This window comes from Rhopalosiphum maidis, chromosome 4 (genome assembly GCF_003676215.2).
Source record: "Rhopalosiphum maidis isolate BTI-1 chromosome 4, ASM367621v3, whole genome shotgun sequence".
NCBI classification, from domain to species: Eukaryota; Metazoa; Arthropoda; class Insecta; order Hemiptera; family Aphididae; genus Rhopalosiphum; species Rhopalosiphum maidis.
This window is the reverse complement of record NC_040880.1, coordinates 27,370,710-27,392,493: the sequence shown is the minus strand read 5'-3', so window position 1 is coordinate 27,392,493 and position 21,784 is coordinate 27,370,710. Positions and strand designations below refer to the sequence as shown.

General features: G+C 25.9%; 4 protein-coding genes across 7 annotated transcripts; 1 reads left to right on the top strand and 3 right to left on the bottom strand.

Moving 5' to 3' along the window:
* The first annotated feature begins 64 nt into the window (after positions 1-64).
* Positions 65-3,005, top strand: LOC113550604 (cilia- and flagella-associated protein 20). The gene is made up of 3 exons (XM_026952544.1): positions 65-677; positions 749-1,042; positions 2,713-3,005. Exons 1-3 carry the CDS (start codon positions 402-404, stop codon positions 2,737-2,739), a joined length of 597 nt encoding a protein of 198 aa, XP_026808345.1. The 5' UTR covers positions 65-401; the 3' UTR covers positions 2,740-3,005.
* LOC113550603 (THUMP domain-containing protein 1) lies at positions 2,127-8,342 on the bottom strand. Its single transcript, XM_026952543.1, has 6 exons — positions 7,911-8,342; positions 3,344-3,505; positions 3,157-3,267; positions 2,996-3,084; positions 2,683-2,921; positions 2,127-2,342 (listed from the first exon to the last, which is right to left on the bottom strand). Exons 1-6 carry the CDS (start codon positions 8,085-8,087, stop codon positions 2,212-2,214), a joined length of 909 nt encoding a protein of 302 aa, XP_026808344.1. The 5' UTR covers positions 8,088-8,342; the 3' UTR covers positions 2,127-2,211.
* LOC113550606 (UDP-N-acetylglucosamine transferase subunit ALG13 homolog) lies at positions 5,514-6,288 on the bottom strand. The gene has a single exon (XM_026952545.1). It carries the CDS (start codon positions 6,003-6,005, stop codon positions 5,514-5,516), a length of 492 nt encoding a protein of 163 aa, XP_026808346.1. The 5' UTR covers positions 6,006-6,288.
* Positions 8,343-11,106: 2,764 nt separating the features above from the next.
* Positions 11,107-20,472, bottom strand: LOC113548526 (disks large 1 tumor suppressor protein-like). 4 transcript variants are annotated; one of them, XR_003404891.1, is made up of 20 exons: positions 19,990-20,455; positions 19,620-19,751; positions 19,298-19,413; positions 18,677-18,757; positions 18,534-18,608; positions 17,023-17,274; positions 16,709-16,948; positions 16,499-16,586; positions 16,337-16,430; positions 16,055-16,268; positions 15,819-15,979; positions 14,871-15,120; positions 14,703-14,808; positions 14,492-14,575; positions 12,826-12,969; positions 12,590-12,762; positions 12,346-12,455; positions 12,181-12,272; positions 11,928-12,112; positions 11,107-11,850 (listed from the first exon to the last, which is right to left on the bottom strand). XR_003404891.1 is itself a non-coding variant. In XM_026949461.1 (19 exons), the coding sequence occupies exons 1-19, from the start codon at positions 20,009-20,011 to the stop codon at positions 12,003-12,005; spliced, it is 2,535 nt and encodes an 844-aa protein (XP_026805262.1). In that variant the 5' UTR covers positions 20,012-20,468; the 3' UTR covers positions 11,107-12,002. The 4 variants fall into 4 exon arrangements, 3 of the variants coding, with proteins under 3 accessions (XP_026805262.1, XP_026805261.1, XP_026805263.1); XM_026949461.1 differs by having other exon boundaries at positions 11,107-12,112; positions 19,307-19,413; positions 19,990-20,468; XM_026949460.1 differs by having other exon boundaries at positions 11,107-12,112; positions 19,990-20,454.
* Between the last annotated feature and the right edge of the window lie 1,312 nt (positions 20,473-21,784).

Genomic DNA, 21,784 nt, shown 5'->3' with positions numbered 1-21,784 from the left:
TACCGCTGTTTATAACAGACAATACAATAATATCACCGCTTATCACAGTCGGCTACATTTCAAAATATAAGAAAATAAACAACATTACTTACTTATAAGTTTTAGGCTATAACAGTATAAAGGTACGACAATACAATAATTTAAAAAAATATTAAGTATTCGAGTGACGTTTAGAATCAAGATCGTTTATCCTGCCAGACTTCTACAGTTGTTTCGTGACCGTGAATCAAGTTTACTATTAAACTGCGTCCGTTTTTCTTCAAGGCACGAATCGTATTCGGACATTTTTGAAATGTTACCTTAGCAACTGTTATGTTTCGTTTGCATAAACATTGATCTAACTTTTTCTTCTTCTACTGCGCGAGTGATAATATCGTTTTCTGTTTAGCGTATCCGTAAATATGTTTAAAAATACATTTCAAAGTGGTTTTCTGTCTATACTCTACAGCATTGGCAGCAAACCCTTGCAGCTCTGGGATAAAACTGTTAGAAATGGACATATTAAACGCATTACGGACAATGATATCCAATCTTTGGTGTTGGACATTGTAGGCACAAATATCAGTACGACATACATTACATGTCCGGCCGAAAAAACCAAAACTCTGGGTATAAAACTACCATATCTAATTATGATTGTCAAGAACATGAAGAAATATTTCACTTTTGAAGTGCAGGTTGGATAGAATGTTAAACAATTCCAATTTTATTATATTATATTTCTACTTGTTATATTTTATTGTTATAGATTCTTGATGATAAAAATATTAGACGTAGATTTCGAGCCAGTAATTATCAATCAACGACTAGAGTTAAACCATTCATTTGTACAATGCCAATGCGTCTAGACGAAGGTTGGAACCAGATACAGTTTAATCTAGCAGATTTCACTAGACGTGCTTATGGTACCGGATATGTAGAAACATTGAGAGTACAATTACATGCCAATTGCAGAGTTAGAAGAGTTTATTTTAGTGATAGATTGTACTCTGAAGATGAATTGCCTGCAGAATTTAAATTATTTTTACCTGTTCAAAGTAAAGTAAGTTATTAACTTTGAAAATGATAATATATAAAGGGTAAATCAGGATATAAAGTTTTTATGCTTAGCTTTAAAAAATAATAATAATAATTTAAGTATATAAATAAAAGAAACTTCTTTTGATAACTAAAATATATTTATTCCTAATAATCAGTATGCTCTTGATTATGTAGATGTTTCTACTGAACAAGATTTTTAACATCTAGTAATAATTACTCCTTTCTTTGTAACTAATAGACAATATATTAATATATTGTAATTTATAAAAAAAATTTAATCATCTGCTCGGTGATGAATACCAACAAAAAATAATTGGAATTGCTGTCATCTGGCATACAATCCATTAGAGATCTTTTTTATTAAGACGTATTTAAAATATTACCAATCAAATATTTATTGTTTGAGCTTTTCTTATAACCCACGTTACATAATATCATTAATTTTGAAGCATAATGTATAAGAAATAATTGAGTCGACGCATTAATATATTTTCCTTACCTTTTTTCTAAATTGTTGATAAATAGCAAGTTTATGAAAAACTAAAATAATACAAATTTGTGTATTATATCAAATAATTTATTTAAAAAACAAAACTTAGATTATATTTAAATGAAATTAAAACATAAATAATCTCCCTTTGATATTGCAGATAAATCCTAAACCAGTTCTGAATAAAATAATGATTAAATTAAATATAAATGCATGAAAAATGTTAATATAGAATAATAAGTGATATATACATAGGTATTAGAACGAAAGTAAAATTAATAATTAGAAATTATTAACAGCCAACAATCCTGTTTCAAACTTGAAAACTATGAATACTATACTTAAGAAAAAACACTTATTATTATACTACAAAACATTTTTAAATGCCAGAATATGGGTTTAAAAAAATGTATCTGGAATAAAATAATACATAAAGTAGGGTATAATTAATTAAAATAAAATTAATATATTTACTGAAAATAACTTTGTGAAATAATAATGTTTTACTTATATGCTTTAGCTTTTTAATAATAATTATTCTGTGTTTACTTTTTCATTTCTGAAAATACTATTTAACTACAAAAAATTTATAATAGAAAATTTTTTTTTAATTTTTATAATAATAAGCAAAATTCTTATTGATGCTTTTTAATAAGTAAACAAACATAAATAATAGTAATTTAAAGTTCAGATGTTTCATTAACTTCTTCCTCGGGTTTACTTTTTGTATTTTCCTCTTCACGGTTTTCTTTTACTTGATCATTCTCCTCCTGTTTTTTAACTTTAGGCGAAGAAGTTTTTTCACCATCACCTTATAAACAATAAATTAATATTTCATTAATAGATTTTTTTTAATAATATTCAATAAAATATATTATACTCTATTAAGAATGAGATCAGACCTCGGTGGCAACCAGTTTTTATCCACGGTGGTTTGATGCTTTCCCCACATAGCTAGCTCATAGTACCAGTACTTAGGAACAAACCCATTCCCATTCGCACAAGTTGGATGCCGATGTCTGATCTCATTCCAAAAGAGTATAAATACAATATTTTATATTTATTTAGTCAATATTTTATATTCAAAAAAAAATTATTTAAATCTCCTAAATTTATATTATTTATTTATTGAATGTTGAAGAAATGTTTACCATTTTCACCATCTGCTGTTCTTTTTTCAGGTCGACCACAGACAGAGAGTAGATTGAACTTGCAGAAGCGCCCATAATCTCTTACTACTGACAAACAACAAACAGATTTCACCACCTCAACAATAATAGTCATTTTAGCTCCACCAGATAAATCCACAGTATGCTGTCCAAAACTAACCACTTGGTTGGCCAATTCCTTAATAACTTCATCACGCCGCACTGAATTGTTATATCTGTGGCTATATATGCCATTCAATTAAAATAATTTAAGGTTTTTGTGTGAAAATTGTATTTAAATAAATATTTTTTTTACTTGAACATAATTGCAAATGTTGTTGGTTCTGTAGAAAAATACTTAGATAATAGATTTGTGCAGACTGATTTTATAGATATTAAATTGGCCTATGAACACAAGTGAAAAAACAACAATATTGTAGTAAATCGTAACAAAATATAGCTTGATTTTTACATTACTTTGCAAGTAATTAAAATTGGAAGCATACGTAAAAGAAATTTTGTCTTCTGCACTTTGGTTCTTTCTATGTCTTCGAGTATTTTATACATTAGGTCACATGGATCTTCAACCTAACAATAAATCCTCAATTAATTGTAATAAATCTATAAAATGTTTGTTTAGTTTAACACAATATAAATTACTCACAGTAGTGCTGATGAAAATACAGTTTCCAACACCTGTAACTGATGGATTAAATTTTTTCCAATCAGCATTATCTTTCTTGGACAAGCTTTCCAATTCAGTATCTAATGAGTCCATAATATCTGTAGATTCTTCTACAGTACTAGAAATATCTTCAGATGATTTCTAAATCAAAATTAATTTAAGTAGTTACATGATTTTGTAACAAAAATACTGTATGGTTATTCATATGCATTAACACAAGCATAACATTTATTGTTAGAGTATACAATATAATTCATGCACCCAAAAAAATTTAATTTGTTCTTACAAAAATAAAATACTTATTGACGAGTTAGAGTAGACTTAACTCCTATAACGATTGTGAACTATTTTATTTGTTTATAACTTCATTGATGTACATTTCTATAAGTTTTTTAGAAATTTTTTTTAAAAATAATGAGTTTTTTAAGACAAAAATGCAAGGGTATATAAATAAGTCTTGAATTTTAATGCAAAGAAAACAAAATAATTAATAAAATATAAGTATTGGATAAACTATATTAAATTTAAAAATATGTTTAATAAATAGTAATAATTTAAAAAAAATTATCATAAGCATGTTGGGGAAAACTTAAAATGTTGGGTATTAAAAATCCCCTTTTAATATTAATAATATATTTCAATAATAAAATAAAATATTATACATTTCACAAATTTTAAATTAATGTTGGAGAGTTGGAGAGGTAAACAAAAAAAGAATCAATAGAAGGTACTTTCCAAGACTACCTATTATGATCACCCGTGTTATCTCGACTACCGCAATTTATTAAATAATAAAAAAGTATATATTTTAAACTATTCTGAAACACGATAAAATGCAATTAATAAAAATAATTCGGAGTGTCCGAATTGGTTCCCGAGTTGTTAAAAATTGTAGCTTTATAAATAATTTAATTTAAAAATATAAAAAAAATATAATAAATATAGGTATATCGTTTTTTTAATTCGTACATTTTTTTTATAGTTATTATTTTCTATTATTGAGGTAAAAACTTATAACAAACATTTAAAAAAAATTCAAATCTATTGATTTTGTTATTTTAATAATTGTCCATTTCTGTTTTTATGAATATTTCCTTCTTTTTAGACTTCAGGTTTTGTAGTTTGTTCGAACTTCGCAATTTTATATAATTTTCAATTTGAACTTCCTTTAATACATCCATAAATTGAAATATATTCAGATGTGCAAAATAAAAGCAACCGTTGAATTTGCTGTGAAATGTTTCACAGCAATTAGTAGTTCGTTCTATTCGTATTTTGCTTTTTCGTAAGTCTTTATCGGGAACCAATTCGGATGCAGCCAAATAATTAATGGATGTAATAGAATAAAACATTTAGTTAGGTTTAATAATTTTTTTTAGGGGGAAATAAGTTAAATATCTATTAAAATTTTGTTAAATAGTGGATCGTTTGTAAGATTTTGTCGCCAAACAAATTCGGTCAGGTATGAATCCAAATGATATCGAGCTCTTCCCCTGTTTTATGTTTCGCCACTTTAACGATCCCCAAAGGCGTTCAATCGTTTGAGTGAATTAAAAAATTCATATTGACTTGAAGTAGAATAATATGGACAATAGGACGACTGTCGACTGAATAACGAAATAAATACCGACATAAAATGGTCAAAATACTTAAACTAATTGGCTTGTAGTAAATTGTACATCGAAAACAAAATTAAATTGTAAATTACGATGATATAGATTGCAACGCGGAAATATACATTTATAAATAGATTCCTATACGGAGGTAGGTTAAGTAGTCTTGAAAATATTCGGGTAATCGAGATAACACAGATGATTCTAACAGGTAGTCTTGGAAATATTTTGGTAGTCGAAATAACACGAAAGTACACAATAGAAATATAACTTAGGAATAATCTATAAAAAATTATTTGAATATAAATAAGCAAGACCAATTTTAATTTATATTCAAGAGGATACTACACCTGTATTTGTGGCATCCTCAAGGAAGTCATAAATTAACTATCTTATAATTCATAAAAATTTAACAACCGAAAAAATATATTTATAAACATAACATGCCAATATGGTTAATTATGAAGATATGTTCCTATTTTAAAATTGGAAATACCTACATCAATAGAAAAACTAACAAAATATTACACAAGTGTTTATATTTTTAAAAAACATTCAATTTGTTTACATATTTTTTTTGAATTATCAATTTTTACTGAATTTAATAATTTAAAATCTAAATTTTCAATACAATTACATAAATTCTCACAAGTAGTATAATATAAATATTTTTCTTCGCATAATTTTTCTGCCAACTCGTATTGATGGTTGTCCATTAACTTTTCATTGATTACCACTAACAAAGGTTTACCATAGTCTAATGCTTGCATTATGGAACCAGCTCCTCCATGACTTATTATTAGATCACTATTAATCATATCAGGTCCAATATCTGGCTTAAATGTATAACTTGAGATTTCTATAACATCAGAAGATTCAAGAACAAATGTACCGTTTCCTATTTGAAGTATCATTGATGTATAACCATTACGTTTTAGAGCTTCGAGGGTACGACGATCAGTGACAGTATCAATTAGTTCATTAAATTTAGTGGTACCGACAGTGACAAATACTGTTTTAGTAGACATCTCTTTACTTAGAGATGGTAAATAGAATGTCTCGATTTAATAGAAAATAAGTACTTAGTATATATGTATTTACAATAATGAATACAAGAATATTTTAATTTGATATTGTGAAATAAATGATAATAAATAAAAGTAAATAGTAAAGTTTTATTGAAGTACACTCTCTTGTGAAATAATAAATAATAATATAATCAATTTACTATTTAGTGATTTTACTATCAAATAAGTGATAAATAAGATAATACCGCTATGGTCTTAGTTCTACCAAAACCGTAAATACCACAGTGGTAAATAGTGGTTCACAAAATTTTCAAAAACTACGTTATGATAATTTAATAAGATGTAGATTGAAATTTCAAATTTCAATTCACAGAAAATTAAGTTTGAAATTCAGTCTAATAAAAAAAATATTATGATATTTTGTATATTTATCTCTTCTAAATATAAACTGATATAATTTTATGGTCTATACACAGAATAGTCGTGTGGTATATTCTTGAATACCTAATTGGGTGATAGGATTTGATAAAACAAATTATTAATTTACAGTGACAGTACAGAAAAAGTAGATTGTACATAATGCATACTACAACATAACATTTTGAATAGATTAAATATATGAATATACTCGTATAATGTATATTTTATATTTATATTCTAATAATCTAATTATATAATATAATATTACAATTAACAGTACCTAATTCACTGGTGTAATGCAATTGATATTTTTAATTATCTAAAGGAATAAAAGACTAAATAGATACATTAAAGGAATTAGAGCCTTGTTTAATTTTAGTAATTCCAACTGGCTACCGTCAACATTAAAAAAAAAATGTATATTTTTGATTAATCATTATCATTATTTTATCGATTATAATTTTAAAGTTATATCTATATTTCATAAATCTATAATATTTATTGCTTGTATTATTGAAATATCGAAAATAAATAAAAACATATTAATTATTAAAAGGATAATGGTATAATGCAGTAAATAATATTAATTTTGAAATTAATTTTACTAATTTTAATTTTTAGACAATGTACACTCGTCCCAGCAAAAACAAGGAAGGTTATAAAAAGATTGATCGTAATTTTTTTAGTTTATATTATTTTTTTGTCAATAAAGTTACATTTGTAGTAAACAGTAAACACGACTCAATAATAATCCTGCAGGCAACGAAAATCATAAGAACATAGGTTAAGTTAGGTCTACTGTCCTATCATGTAAGGCACTAAGGTGTAACGTAAACTGAAGCTAAACAGTCTTTGATGAACATGCTTAAATATACTATAAATAAAATAAACCTATCTAAATACATCGGTTAGGTAAGAAATAAAAATAAATAATATTATAACTACGTAAGTACTTAACTATTATTTGTAAACAAATTACAATCTATTTATAGGAATTAGGAACCTACCACCTACTGGACCTATTAAGATTATTAAGATAGCCTATAATATAATATTTAAATTTATTTATAAATAATAAAATTAAAAACATATTACGAAAACAATCCTGATAACGGGCTCGTAGGTTCTGAATAATATTAAATCAAAACAATCTTTGAAAAACAATTTGGACTCGGTACTTTCACCAATAATTTAAAAATTAAATTAGCCTTCCCAAAATTTTATAATTTTTTACACCAATGTCTAAACCTCAACTGAATTCATTATCTAACAATAATTACCAAGTACCAACTAGCATCTATAAAACATATAATTCTCAGGTTACAACTTACTGAGCCTCGCATACCATTAAACCAAGTACTAATATTATACTGTCCTACCTCATAAGTTTTTTTTCCCTTTTACTACTTCACCTAATATACTACAAATCAATGTACAATTTGAATAACAATATTTTCAAAAAGATTTTAATCCAATCCAACTTACGTCTTTTTCTTCGCTGTATTCTCTTAACAAATTTATCGCTTCCTTCTGACAGTCTTTTTCTCCGTAATTGCATGTACACAAAAATCCTTTCATATCAGGCTGGAGTTGATTACGACTGTCTTTAAAATTGTACTTCTTTTTACCGTAGTACGATGATTTGGATGGACGAGCTGCCATGATTTTAAGGAAAATGTTATTGTTTACCAATATATAATTGTTCAGTTTTTAACGATCAAATATCGCCAGTTTTTAAATAATTTATAATAGAGCTATTTCCTTAGAATGTGTAATTATAAAGTATAGATAACGTATAACTACAATTTTAAATCCATAGATCAAATTTACAATACACAATAAGCAATAGGTTTTGACAATACGCACAACTACACGAGCCGTAAGCACGTGCCGAAATGACAAATTATTAATTAACTTTCCGATTCCGGCACAATTACTTTATCATTGGTAAATGATAAGACGTGATTAGATCTCATTGGTAATATCACAGAACTTATCTGCTAATATCACGAATTAAGATGTATCTATGTATGGATATACCTATGTATATCTTAGTTCGTGGTTAATATGTAACCGCGCTTCTTAGTTCTTGATAGAATTTAAAATTAATTAAAATTAATTAATTAAAAATTTTTTTTATAACATTGATGATTAAGATTTTTATCTTTGAGGTAATGAGGTCCATGGCTATTTAATTATTTAGCCATGATGAGGTCCACATTCCTCAAATTGTAGGTATTATTATTTATTACAGACTACGATGTAGAAAAGATAATATAGTAACACTGCTTTTGTATATTTTATAAATTATGTATTGTAATGGAGATTTCAGATTTATTCTATATATTTGTATTTGTACAATGCCAAATAGCTAACTATAATAAATTAATATTAAATCAATACAATATTGTAATCTAAGCACTTCTTCTTCTTCACCAGCTTGTCAGCCCATTAAGGGCCATCGCTGCCATATCTAAACACTTACCAATAATAATTAACAATTTTAGTTTTGGGAATACAATTGTTCTATTTTATTGTACAAATTAATGTTATAATAACTATGTACAATAAAAATAATAATTTTTATACTGTAATAGGGTAAGGCGTTTAATTTTTAAATTTATATAAAATATAAATGTAATTTTTGTTTTAATATTAAAAAATAAAACTGTTTTATGTCTATGGACACCTATTTTAACCTCCAAAAACATCTTGAGCGTAACATTGATATTGTTAATATAAAAAATAAAAATATTTTTGGAAACTTATAAACATTTGTATAAAATACTTTAATCAAAAATAGGTTAGGTTAGGTCAGTCCCTATTTTTTTGTTAATTTTGCAACTGCGCATTTTACCAGTTTCTGGTGTAAAGATCTTTTTGAGGGTTTTAACTATAATTATAGTAAACATAAATTTTTTTTCGTCTATTTGTCATTTACTACTGCACACAAAAATAAGGACTGGGTTAGGTAATTGTAATACCTACAATTCAGTTTATATAGTAATGTTTTCAGTAATTAACCAAATTTCAGTAGTTCATCACATCTATAAAGCTATAGTGCTAAAATATTAGTTGAAATTTAAATTAATTTAATATTATTCAGTTTAATAGTACATATACAATAACCTATATTTATTTTCTCGGAATCTAACATTGGGCATAATATAAACATTAAATAATACCATTGTTACTCATTGTAAAAACATTGTTGAATAAAGTATTACATGATTTTTCTGTATTAGGTATGTAAATTATTATTCATGACCATACATTTTAGGCTTTAGGCCCTACACAAGTCTTCTCAGTGGGGCCCAGTATTCATATGTATATTAATTTAAATTGAATAAAAATTTGATTGCAATATGTATAGAAGCTATGTGGAGAGATATCAATTTGATCTCCATTAACATACCACTAATACGTTGTATGTGTTAACATGACACATGTATTGAAGGATAGTTGTGAATAAATGACTGAGTCTCAGTAGCTGATAGGTTGAGAGGTAACTCAAATCTCCAGATGCCATATATTTGTAAGGAATATATTATACATATTATATAATAAATTAATGTGAAAAGTGAACAAAAGACAGAAATTCTTTTATGTTACATTCTTGATAAATAATTTTATCGTTTAAAAATAAAGTATAAGTTACACTTGAAAGTTGATAAATATATTGTCTAAAAACTTATAAATATACAATTTTACAATAAATCATTATATTTTTAGTACATTTTAACAAATTTGAATATAAATTACTTCAACAGTTTAACAATGACTAGAATAGTTATAGTAATAAATCTTGATAGCAAACCTAGTTAAATATAAATCTTAGGTATTGATTAATCATTTTTATTCACTAAATGTTAAATAAATAAAATAATAATAAATATCTATTACTCAATAATAAGTTAGTTTCTAGTAATACTCATAAGTTCTGTTTAAAATATCAAATAAATTCAATTGAACTACCTTTTATCCTGTTTAACATCATAAATAAGATAAGATACATGCTAACTAATATTACAACAATGTATATTTAATATCCGATGAGTGTAAATCAGTAAAAAGTCATAATTTATTTAATATTTTCTTATTTGAATGATCAAAAATAAAATTAATACAATAATCTGAAAAACTATTATTATTAGTTTTTTTAAAAAAAAATACAATAATAAGATTAATCTATGTTGTAAGTTATATTAGTTAATATTAATTTATATTAAAAACCAGATATTTATCATCAGTTTTAAAATATTTAGGTAAGTTACGCATTTTAGAATTTAGAATATTAAAATAAACATTTTTTGTTTATGCATATAAACATGTATTGTTTATTTTATTTTTTTTCGCACATGTCGTCTAAAGGCCCTGGAAAGTTATAGTTACTTTTTACAAAAGAACACTTACTTATAGTGGTATATAAATAAAATGAATTTATCTATGATATATTTTCAAATAAGGACCCACAAGTCACATAAATTGTACTTAAATAATTTGGTATCATCAAACATTCCTTATGTGGTTGCTCCATAACTAGAGAAGTAATAACAGATTAAATTAATTATTAGAATAAAATAAATTTCATATATGTTTTAAATATATAAATATTATGGTCTATAAGTATAAACATACAATGAGTGGTCATTCGGTAGATGGAAAAAAATGACTTACAAAAGTTGACTAGTATAGATATATTTCAATCTAAAGGCAATGATGAATCATAAAAACAGTTCTAGTTAGAACTTTGTTTACCTAAAAATAATCAAAACTAATATTAGCTTACATTTCTTCAACACAATTTGTTGTTTCCAAAATTTCTTTAAAGGTAAGACCAGCTCAGAATCTAAAAAACACATACTATTCACAACCATTGTTAAATTATTAACATCTTTGCTCATTTCTTCTAAACCTAAAATTTACTGTAAAAGTTTTAAAAAAAATACAATTATTGTATCTATACTATATAATTTAATTTAATCATTTTCAAATCAATGAATTTTGCTTTGAGCAACCACTGAATAGTTATTAGCAACCATATTATTGGAAAGTTTTTGGTTTTCAGAGATTATAGTAAAATGATAAATACAATTATTTCAAATGTGGCCATTATAAAATACTTTTTTAAAACTATACATACTTTATAGTTTATAATAAGTAGTGGAAGATAATCATTATATTAAGCTGCCTAAAACAAATCACTAAAGTAAGTTTTGTAAGAATTAGTTTTTTTTAACTAGTTTCAACTTAAATTCCAGAATTCCACTGGTATTAAAATATATAATTATTATTTTCCCTACTATATTTTTAATTCTGTAATTTGTTTCTTAGTAGTAGAATTAATGAACAAGTTATGTGTACATGCCGAGATTGAAATAATGTTTTTCTTTTGTTGTGCGTGTATGGTTAAAAGAACCTGTAACTGTTACTTGTATTATTATTATTATTATTTTGTAGAATAAAGTGTAGTTTAAATGATTAAATTTGAAAATTCTATACCTAAACACATCTAAAGTAATTAGATACTTATGCTTTTTTCAATTACAATAATCACTACTTTCTAGTATGATCATTTTAGATAGTTAAATCTTTATTTGGTAACCACACATCAGGTCCTGAATGTTCGTCGATAACATTTTTTACTTTTTCAAAAATGTCTTCAAATGAATCACCTTTTATAATAGCTATAAAATTTATTAAAATATATTCAATGAAATAAATATATATCTGAATATTATTTAAGTCTGTTTACCTGTTAAATATTCATTATAATCTTGTTCAACTTTCATTTCTTGATCATAAATTTTCTTTGCCCGGTCTTCAGTCATTTTATCGCTGATTTTCCTGAATGATTTAAAAAAAATTTCAACATTATTTATATTTTATAAATTAACAAATTAAATATTTAAATACTTACATAATAAAGTCAAGAGAAGATGCTTTAATAAATATAGTAATAGGATACAGGTCTGCTGCTTGTAAACGTTTAATAGCATTGGAGCTTACGTCAAGAATGCAATGTTTGTTCTATTTACATTTAAAGGAAATAATTAATAGATAATATAAAATGTATAATTCATTACACTTTATACAACAATATTGTATGTATATTATGTATACTATATTGATATATTACATATGGTATAGAATATTAATCATACTTGTTCAGCAACTTCTTGGACTGAAGCTAGAGATGTTCCATATAAATTATCATTAAACTGGCCAGCTTCAATAAATAAATGTTCTTTAATATCACGCTCCATTTGTTCACGTGATTTAATAAAATGATAATGAACACCATCAACTTCCCCATGCCGAATTTCTCTCGACGTGTCTATAAAATTGAAAACATTTTATAATGTGTACAAACAATAGCTAATAATTTATAAATTATTACGAGGTACACATGATCCAAACTCTTCTGGATATTCTGATATTAGATGATCATTTATTTTGTCTTTGTAAATTCCAACTACAATGACAGGGCGACTATAGTTCAACGTTTTCTTAACAACAGATTCATATGGTAAAGTTGGTTCTTCTAAAATATATACATAATATTCAATTAATATCTATCAAATAAAACAATTTCAATTTAATGTAAATAAAAACAAATAATATTGTATACAGTGTTTCACTCAAAAAAATAGCTTAATAAATTTCAGCTGGATTACCTTAATTGAAATGAGAATATTTTAAAGATAGATAATATTAAAATATTGGTTCTGGGTCAATTTTCAAAATGTTATCTCTTTTGGTATTTGCATACACAATAAATCTTGTACTTTTTTTATATAACAATACATATTATTTAAGCAAAATTTAAATAACTCAATTTTCAAGCAATTTTGATGATTAAACTTTTTTTCTATCTTAACAATTGACTCGCGGTAGTTTTAACAGAACCACATTTATTTTGTCATATTTTATTAATTTTAGTAATTAAAACACATTTTGTAAGAATTATAACCAGAATTATAAAAACAGTTATAGTATGCAGGACAACAGTGTTAGTATTATTGCCAATAATCATTCTGCTTAAAAAAAATAGGCTTCTTTAATTTTTTTAAAAATTAAAAAAAACCCATTTGTTTAGGACAAAACTATTATAAAGAAGGGTTTCAACAGTCCAAGTCTTTTCATTGAAATTGTGGTCCTGGCTTTTGGCTTTTGTTGGAAAAAATTGTATTTATCAAAGTTGTTTGAGAAGAATAGGTTATTTGAATTTGGTAATAAAAAAGAATTTTTTATTGCATATCCATTAGCATGTATCCCAAAATGATTAAAATTGTTAAAACTGGTTTATATATTCCTTAAAAATTATAATTTCAATCAAAGGCTATTCAGCTGAAATATTTTGTAAGACTATTTGTGTGAAACAAACTGTACAAGATACCTAAAAAAGAATACAATTTAATAAAAAAATTACTGATGAAATAAAATATTCTAAAGATAAAAGAATAAAATGTTATATGTCATAAATGTTGATGAATACTACTTTTAATTTAAAATATTTAAAATTTATTTAATTTATTATATCAAATAAATAAATAGATTGTTAATAATCTAAAAATAATTTCTATACAAAACTACCTATTTTTTTTTAATTTATTGAGATATTTCTAAGGTATTTTTTACTTAATGACAGCATAATGCAATATTGCCAATATTCAAGTTGAGGTTAGAAATTTCGTAATATGATTTATTAACACATTTGACCAATGGAATTTAAAAAATTTATAACACGTACAATTTTATTGTATTTGAATATGAAACGTAAACCAAATAAAATTCTACATATTATTATACAAAGGGGAAAAAATTAATATTAATAAAAACTAGGTTTCTAAAATGGATTAATTGTTGTAATTAATGTGTAGGGAAAATATTTAACACATGCTAACTGCCGTTATCATGCAAATAGATGGGCACTATTAGTTTTAAAAAGCATAGTATAAGAAAAATATTAAATTATAAATTTGTCATGCTGTTAAATGGAAAATAATAAAAAATGGTTATGAAAGGAAAGAAAGGATGTATATACCTAGTGAAATATCTCTTACCAACAAGTAGTTCAATTATGCTTATGCTGCTTAAATTAATACCTTCAGATGTTGGATCTTCATGAGTGTAACAAAGCATATAATCTGTAAACCCAATGTTTACTGTACAATGTGTATAAAAGGAAGAGAGAAGAATAATTCAACCAGTTTCAATGGGGAATCATCTTAAACCATTTTTAAATCAAATACTGGAAGGAAAAATAATACTTACGATCTTGGTCTGTTCCAGTGCATTCCAAACGATCTGCTTTACTACGCATAAATGGAAACATTCGACTTAAAGCAAAATTTTTCTTTTTCTTTTCCAAAGTGGAAGTCTAAATAAAATAAATGTATTGTAGCTTGGATAGAATAGCAGAATATAGTAAAATGGGTTTACTTTATCAATAAGAACTGGAACATGTCCTTGAAATTTAACTGTACGATCCCTTGACTTTTGTTTTCGTTCCCAGCGCTTTTTTGAAGGTACAATACCAATACGATCCTCTTCACCAGCTGGAACCAACTTTTTAGCTTGCCACCATTCGTCGTCATTAGCATTAAGTATGTGTAGTATGCTACCATATGTAAATGATATTCCACGACTTGGTAGGCCATCATCTCGGTTTGGATCGTAATCAAACAAAGCCCTAAATGTTTTATTTTTTATAAGTTAAATGGCTAGTTATGAAAGGTTATTTCTTAATGGAATACATATATTTTAGTGTGCATAGACTTAAAATTAATTATAATCCATGTTTTTTTATGTATATACTGAGTAATCTACCATGGACGCTCACTCTTTTTTTTTCTTTAATAATAATAAGTTATTTAAAATCTGATTTTTGAAATTTTTAAATATATTTGAAGATCATATTTTCAAATAATTGAAATGTCTTGTACCTCTCAAGGATGATCCTATGGTAATACAAACTTTTGTTTCTTAAATGGTAAAACTTAACAACAAAGACGAGGTGAAAAAAGCTGCAATCACAGACGACATCTTTCTATGATGAAGGAATACAAAAACTAGTGTCTCATTATAAGTGCTTAAATAATGGTGGCAACTATGTTGTAAAATAGCTGAATATTTGTACTTAACATTCCAATTACTTGTTTTATTAAATATACATTTTACTTATTTTTATTTCTTAACAGAATTTACTTTCTGGACATACCTTGTAATTCAAAATATAAATATAACTGTAGTTGGGACAAGTGTAAAAAATAAATGCCTATACATTTTTTATGGACCCGTTTCAGTTATGAACATAAGTAATAAGTATACAAGTAACGGAAAACTATATAAAATATTTTAATATTGTAACTTTATTTTGAAATTAAATACCTGACGAATAACTGTAATTTTTGTGAAGGTCTTGGTAATGTGCTTGAAGACACAATAGCTTTTTTCATTATTTGTTCTTTAATATCTGCTAATTTAATTTGGAGTCTATGATATTCTTCAGGCCGTTGTTGAGCTACAATAGTAACAATCGGTCCATCACCCTAAAATTTAGATTTACATTTTTAAAATTATATTTAACTAATTGTTAAAATTCTATATAAAGTAAATAATATTACTTTTAAAGCTATAGCAGCATCATCATGAGTGGCATTTAACATGTCAATTGCATTAACACTTAAAATACGATCACCTGGTTCTAAAATTCCATTTTGATCAGCTGGACTACCAGGCGCCACATAAGAAATAAAAATACCTTCTTTATCTTCCCCTCCAACAATGTTAAATCCTAATCCTTCATCAGACCTTCGAATAGTGGCTACTTTTTCAAGCCTAAAAATCACATATTTTATTTATATATTATTCATGATAAAATTTGTTTAAACAATAATTAAACATACATTAATGATATATTTTCACTGCTTGATTTAGACGAAATGCTGGATTTAATTGGTATTTTTGGTTTTATATAACGCATGCTAAGAGACTCTTTCACTAAAAGTTATAGTAATAAAATTATAAGCACAAAAGTATATATTACAAAAACAAATAAATTTACATACCAATGACAAGTGTTACTTTATCACCAGTTTCTTTAAGTGCAGCAACTGCTTCCTCGTGAGTAACATTTTCTAAGTCTACATCACCATTCTATAAATAAGTACAATAAATAGTCATTCATAAATAATTATTATAATTTTTGTAAAAGAAAAATGTTCAATTAATACCATCGATTATAAATATTATAATTTATAATTAATGTTAACATTTACCAGTGTGTTTTTAACTGCAATCAATTTATCACCAACTTCTATACGACTATCTTTATGAGCTGCACCACCTTCTAAAATCTTTGTAACATATACTCCACTATCCCCAGGTAAATGAACATTACCAACACCTCCAGCTATTGTGAAGCCAAAACCACCATCCTCTTTTTCTAGTTCAATCTCTGTAACTGTATATGATTTTTCTGGTTCAACAAATGCATCCTTTTTGCGTCGTTTAACATGCTAATTGTTTATAAAGTTTAAAAATTAGTAATACATATTTGATAACCAATTAATAATTTAAAAATAAAACATACTAGTGTAACAATATCTCCAGCATTTTTAAGAGCAGCTACAGCAAAACTATGAGGAACGTGTTCCAATGATTGATCATTTACTTTTAAAATAATATCATTAGCACGAAGACCAGTTGCACCGATATCTGGACTAACTCGAGTAACAAGGACTAATGATTCTGAATCTACACCACCAGCAATGCTGAATCCTAGGCCACCAGAGCCCCTTTCAACTGTTATTTTATCATACTCCCAATATTCAGTTTCATCATCCTAAATAATTATTAGAAAATTATTTTATATAGACACATCTGAGGTAATAAATATTATAATAAAAATAACAATAATATCCTTTATCACGGAAAAATAAATTCTGATTTACACGAAGTAAAATAAAAATTACTGTTAAATAATTGACTATAAAAATTGTTTAGACCAATCACAAATAAAAATATAAATACATAGGTAAATATTAAAATATTCTTGTTAATTGAATGAACAACTAATAAAAATAAAATCGATATCATTCAAAGTTTTAATGCTAGACATCAAATATAGGAAAAATAAGCACATAATACAGTTTTAAGAAATATTCAGTAAATATACCCTTATTTCTAACACTCAGTAGATTAATTTAAAAAAAATAAAACGCTCAATTAATCCAAGATAATAATTTAATAATTTATGCAAAAATACCATGCACAATATCATAACCAAAATGGGAGTTCTTTGTATATTACACTTCAAAGATAATAATTATAAAAATAAATTTTAAATTTTTGAGAGGCATAGTAATTGGTTTAATGAGCTATTTTGCCATAACAAACTTTTTTAAATTTTTTTTAAATTTTTACTATCCTAAACAATATCATTCTAATTAATACTAAACTAATAAAGTAATAACATTCCGGAAATTTATTTTATTGATTAATATTATCTGTTTTTTTGGAATTCCTATTAATATAATTTCAAGAAAATACTATTGTTGTATACAATATTTTTTATAAATATTATTCCTCTTTATGATATCATTCCTAACAAATATTTTCCCGAAAAAATACTGATCCCTTTAATATTTTTTCTAGTTAGTATATGTAATCCCAAAATAATAAAGAGGATAGGAAGACCAAATGAAACATACATTTTGTGTGAGATAAAATTTCCATACTTTACATTATTAATTTAGTCAGTTAAAAATGAACTAAACTACAAAAGAAAGTAATCACAAAACCTATAGTTAAGTTATAATAATTAATTAAGATTTATTCTATCAAAAGCCGTATTATTATCTATATTATGTGGTATTAAATATAAAGGTTTTTAACAATAATTTATTTTATAATAATAAGTACATAATTTTTTAATATTTAAGTTTCTAGTATTAAAACTAAATAGATTAAAAACAAGGTAATGTTTTAGGTCACTGCTTTCTAAAAATTAACTTTCTGTAATCTCATTTCAATTAATTTATTTTCTAATTTATTAAAGTTCTCATAACTAACAATTATTTAATTAAATTAAGATACACTTACAGTTTCAAGATTAGATTCTTGTTCAGTAGCATCTCCGCATGACTGATTACCAGTATGTCCACTCAGTCCATTAATCTAAACAATAAAAATAAATATATATATATTTATAAATAAACACTAAATACTATTTTTTAAGTACATACTTGACAACTTATATCCACAAATTCTTTCTTTTTATAATCACGTTGACATTCAGTTTCCAAAGGTTGAAAATTAAGATCATTCTGTTACAACACATATTTAATAATTAGAACTATTAACATATTTTAGTTAGGTATATAAACGTGATATTTTTAATTTTAAATAAAATATTTAAAAAATATTTGATATTATCAGGACTTTAATAAAATTTATTAGAGTATGTTTAAGATTTATGATGCATTGATGCATGTTTAAGCTGGTATATGCAACAACACTATTTAATAAGTAATAACAATGATTGTTATCTGTGCGGTGACTAAAATTATACCCAAATACCAAATAATTCATTGATTGTAATTTTTAAAATATTGAATAATCATAAATTAAAAGTATTTTTTTTTTTTTGAGTTCATTATTTTAGAGATCAATTTTACTCTATCACCTAATAAACACTTTGAGCTCATGTGGACTACTTAAGGTTAAAAATCTATCATTATTCATTAACAATATTTTCTTTAGATGCAATTATGCTTGTCATTTATTTATACACATGAATATATTTCTAAGAATAAGACTGAAATCTCATTTTTTTATTGTAAACTAAGATGGTAAGTTGTAATTACCAAACCAACTTTAGCATCAAATTGATCCATGATATATTTTTGTGCAATTGATATATCTTCATCTGTTACAGAATGACTTTCGTCTTGAAGTGCCAATTCATAAAATTCTTGTATATCTAAAATAATAAAAAATAATATAAGCAGAGATAAAGGATCATTATTGCATGCAATGCCCACGTTACCCCGCTTATCACAACTGTTAATATATTTATCAGTTTTGTGAACAAATGTTTAGTTAAGTCATAGACTAGGTTAAGTGTAATTAAATAGTATACAAATCAATTGTAGTTGATGTGTGGTTAATATCATAAAAATAAATTACCAACGAGAGCCTGAAAAAGCCTAGACTTAAAGACGCTGATCACAATTTTCATGACGACTTGAAGATCATTGTCGGGTACGGTGGAGAGTTTTGCATGATAGTCTTCCAGGAGGGCTAAAGCCCTAAGGGTTTCTGTGATGAAAAAAAATAGAGAATAAATAAATAAAATAAAACAGAACCTTATGATAAAAAAATCATCAAATGAAGAAGATTTATAGTAGCATAATATAGTACATAATATTATATTATTATTGTTGTATTTCACGAAATCAATAAACAATAGTATAAAAACATAAAAACATCGACAGTTTATTTATACTTTTTACGAATATCGGAATATACAAATATTAATGACATCGTCAATACTTACCGTCTTGTTTGCAGACTGGCATTTTCGTGGCAGAAGCCTCGTGTGTAATTGTATGTTATTGTTACTTCGCACGGCGGAATATTTTTTTTTTAGTCCTTTGAATAATAGTGCCTTACGAGGCGTCAACGACAATGGCCAATAACCCAAAAAGAATGAAGGACGCACACACACGCACGTATAAACTTAGGGGACTCGATGACGGCGACGCACTAACGTTAAGCGCGAGAGTGCGAGACGTCGCGGAAAAATCGATCGCGTCAGCTGTGTAACGTTAGTGCCTTAGTGGGTCACGTTGGTGAGGGTAACGTTATTGCAGTTACAGCTACTTGATTTTATAACTGTTTTTTTTTTTTTTGTATGTTCTCGAGTTTTTGACGTCGTACACTCGTAGCATCGAATCCTATATGGCCACCTAGATATGACAATAAAAATCTGGTGATGATGATAAAAATATACAATTTAAATGTATGAAAATCAATTGAAAATTTGAAATGTTAAAACTTAAAGTATTATACTAATGTGCCGGAAACGGGTCATTCATCTCATTCACTCTACTGCGATCCAGATTTCCGATGACTGACGAAGTGACGAGAGTATAAACGAAACCTTTATAATTTATAATTTATATAATAAATTCTAATTGTTTGTTTGCGGAAAACTCTTCGGGGTCGGGGGTGTGGCGAATGCTGGTTTCTTAAAATAGACGGCGTTTAAAAATACACTATAGATACATGTTTCCCCCGCCACACGTCTCGTCGCCTTGTCATTATTATCGCCCGTGAAACCTACCACAGATGGCGACGTATAGTGTACTACAGTAGATAAATCACAAAATTAGAAATATACTAAAATATAAAAATAATAAATAATCTTATTTATTTTCAATTTTGAGATTTAATGACTTATTGACATTAGTGGTTTAGCTGGAAAAAACGGTGCCACTACGGACGCTGCGTTTCGAAAAATAATGTACAGGATACAGCGTAGAGTACATAGACACCCGGAGGAGGACAACTGGGGCATTTTTCCCCTCCTGGCTTTTTCAAAATATTTTTTTAAATTGAACTTTTTAAGATTAATTACCATTTACTATGCATATATCAAATTAAAAGTAGTTATATGAATAATAGGTAAACTATTAAAAGTTAACTTTACCTAAACCGGCTATACCTATGTATCTATACTTATAAGTTGTACAATAATAAACTAATTAAACAAATATACGAACATAACAAAAAAGGTTGTTGTTTTAAAATAGTAAAATTATAATAATTCTCCTTAAATACTAACATTGCCTCCCATAGAAAAATTTATGCGGGGGCCTATGGTAGAGTAGTACTTATACCACAGATAAATATATGTATATGTGCGTGTATAAATTATGCCTATACTATAGGTATATTTATACACATATAATTTTGTAGTTTACCAGCCTACTTGTGCCGATGTAATCGAAAAAACAAACAATTTAATCCAGATAGTCAATTCAATTTGCTCAACGATATGATCATAACTATTAGGGAATATAAAATTCGATATACGTATACACCTGACCTGGTAGTAAGAAATTACACCTTCCAAGAAATTAGAAAATAGCAATTAAATTAACTCCAAGTACCTAGATACGAATTTATATAAATAATTTAAACAATATAAAATAATAAAACAAAATAATGTCGAGAATCTCAGCGTCAGTAGTTAAAAAAGAATATTTTATTTCAAAGTTCAAATTTGTATTGTTTCCAACCCATGTTGGCACTGTCAGCAGCGATCGACTTATGTTTAAAACCAATTA

Coding starts and splice junctions, on each gene's coding strand:
- LOC113550604 (XM_026952544.1), top strand. CDS start 402: ATGTTTAAAAATACATTTCAAAGTGGTTTTCTGTCTATACTCTACAGC. Junction 678..748: donor ATTTCACTTTTGAAGTGCAG/GTTGGATAGAAT, acceptor TTATTGTTATAG/ATTCTTGATGATAAAAATAT. Junction 1,043..2,712: donor TTTTACCTGTTCAAAGTAAA/GTAAGTTATTAA, acceptor TTCTTTTTTCAG/GTCGACCACAGACAGAGAGT.
- LOC113550606 (XM_026952545.1), bottom strand. CDS start 6,005: ATGTCTACTAAAACAGTATTTGTCACTGTCGGTACCACTAAATTTAAT.
- LOC113550603 (XM_026952543.1), bottom strand. CDS start 8,087: ATGGCAGCTCGTCCATCCAAATCATCGTACTACGGTAAAAAGAAGTAC. Junction 3,268..3,343: donor GTATTTTCATCAGCACTACT/GTGAGTAATTTA, acceptor ATTTATTGTTAG/GTTGAAGATCCATGTGACCT. Junction 3,085..3,156: donor CAATTTTAATTACTTGCAAA/GTAATGTAAAAA, acceptor TTGTGTTCATAG/GCCAATTTAATATCTATAAA.
- LOC113548526 (XM_026949460.1), bottom strand. CDS start 20,011: ATGCCAGTCTGCAAACAAGACG. Junction 16,587..16,708: donor TTGCAGTTAAAAACACACTG/GTAAATGTTAAC, acceptor ACTTATTTATAG/AATGGTGATGTAGACTTAGA. Junction 15,980..16,054: donor ATGCTGCTATAGCTTTAAAA/GTAATATTATTT, acceptor TCTAAATTTTAG/GGTGATGGACCGATTGTTAC.